This window comes from Drosophila guanche, unplaced genomic scaffold, assembly GCF_900245975.1.
Source record: "Drosophila guanche unplaced genomic scaffold, DGUA_6, whole genome shotgun sequence".
Classification (NCBI taxonomy): domain Eukaryota; kingdom Metazoa; phylum Arthropoda; class Insecta; order Diptera; family Drosophilidae; genus Drosophila; species Drosophila guanche.
This window is the reverse complement of record NW_022997614.1, coordinates 1-1,577: the sequence shown is the minus strand read 5'-3', so window position 1 is coordinate 1,577 and position 1,577 is coordinate 1. Positions and strand designations below refer to the sequence as shown.

Here is a 1,577-nt window from a genome sequence, read left to right as displayed (position 1 = left end):
TTCACTCCTGTGACATTCTACTTCTGACCTTGGTTTGCATACAACATCATGAGCTTCGGCATGTCCCTGTGGTATAATGAGAGTGTGAGACAAGAGGGAAAGGCGTCCCCGCTGTATGGCTACCACGGAGAGAACTGCTACATATTCATTATGATCACCATTGTCGGCACATTGTGCTGTTGCTTCACCTTCAACTTCTTCATCCGTCGCTCAGCTGGCATATTCCTGTGGGTCCTATTTCTACTCTTCTTCGTCTACACCGCTGGCATGGAGTGGGGCTTCGTGCATGGCTTCAATGATGACTTGCAAAGGGATCCCCAGTAGTTCTCTAATCCTCAATTTATCCCTAATAAAAATGGAGGCCATTGTTTGTGCTCGGATTGGTTTATTTATGTAATCGTAAGCCTCTAGCCGGACCAGTGGGACCAGCCGCGGATCTCGTTCCAGATGTGGGTGCCGGGGCACTCGGTGGCGCTGACCTGGCGATGTCCGTAGAGGATGTATCCAGAGCTGAGCTGGCCACGGTTGACGGCGTCGTTGAGCAGGTTCTTGGCAGCGGCGATCATGTTCGGCTCCAGGGTGTCCCAGTTGAAGTTGCCCAGGTAGCTGATGCCAATGCTGTAGGGATTCCACTCGGCGGCATGGGCACCCATGCGGTTCCAGCCACGACCCTCGTACACATTGCCGTCACCTCCAATGAGGAAGTTGTAGCCGATATCGGGCCAGCCCAGGGAGTCCATGTGGTAGTTCTGGACGCTGCGCAGGACAGCCTCGCAGGCGGACCGGGTCTCGCAGTAGGAGCCGGCGGTGTGATGGATGATGGCGTAGCCGAGGTAGTTGCCCAGGGCTACGGTCCAGCTGGGAGCACGGCCGCCCCACTCTCCCTTGGAGATGACATAGACGCCTTGGGCCATGTACTGGCTGCACACCAGCACGGCGAGAAGAAGAGCAACTTTGGACACCATGACTGTGGACGGTTATGGTTTCTGACGGAGAATCCCTTTGCCGATGAGCTGCTTTTATACCGAATCGATCCACTAAAACTTGAATGGGATCTTATCGAGGTACTATATAAAACTGATTTACAATGCCACTAATCATTAATTCGTGTTGGGGGAAGAACCTTTCGGAACAAGCCTCGTCACAGTCCTCTGATTTGCAAGAACGGCCACTCCAATGGGGTTTATCAAAGAACATGGGGCGACACATTGACTGGCATAAATATATTTTATTTCGGAGCAATGTAACTATCTTTGCTGAACTCATGGACGACGTGCCACTCAACGAGGGCGGAATACATGATGAAAACTGCATATAAAATAAACGAGAATACTCCTGCGGAGCGGCGAGCGAAGAAGTTGAATGTCAAGGTCCACCACAACGTGGATAGGATGGCCAGATAGAAGAAGATGTAACAGTTCTCGCCAAGCTTTCCAAACAGAAAAAATGTGGGGCCATGGCGGACAGTTTTCTGGAACAAGATTGCCAGGCCCATGCCACTCATTATATCTGGATTTTGTGATGCGAAAATTAGGCCAGTGGACACGTGACTTTATCGTGACTTACTGAAGATGGGA

At 51.2% G+C, this 1,577-nt stretch overlaps 1 protein-coding gene across 1 annotated transcript; it reads right to left on the bottom strand.

Moving 5' to 3' along the window:
• Positions 1-368: 368 nt before the first annotated feature.
• On the bottom strand, positions 369-1,005 carry LOC117591727 (peptidoglycan-recognition protein SC1a). Its single transcript, XM_034285043.1, has one exon. The coding sequence runs from the start codon at positions 963-965 to the stop codon at positions 408-410; it is 558 nt and encodes a 185-aa protein (XP_034140934.1). The 5' UTR covers positions 966-1,005; the 3' UTR covers positions 369-407.
• Positions 1,006-1,577: the final 572 nt, after the last annotated feature.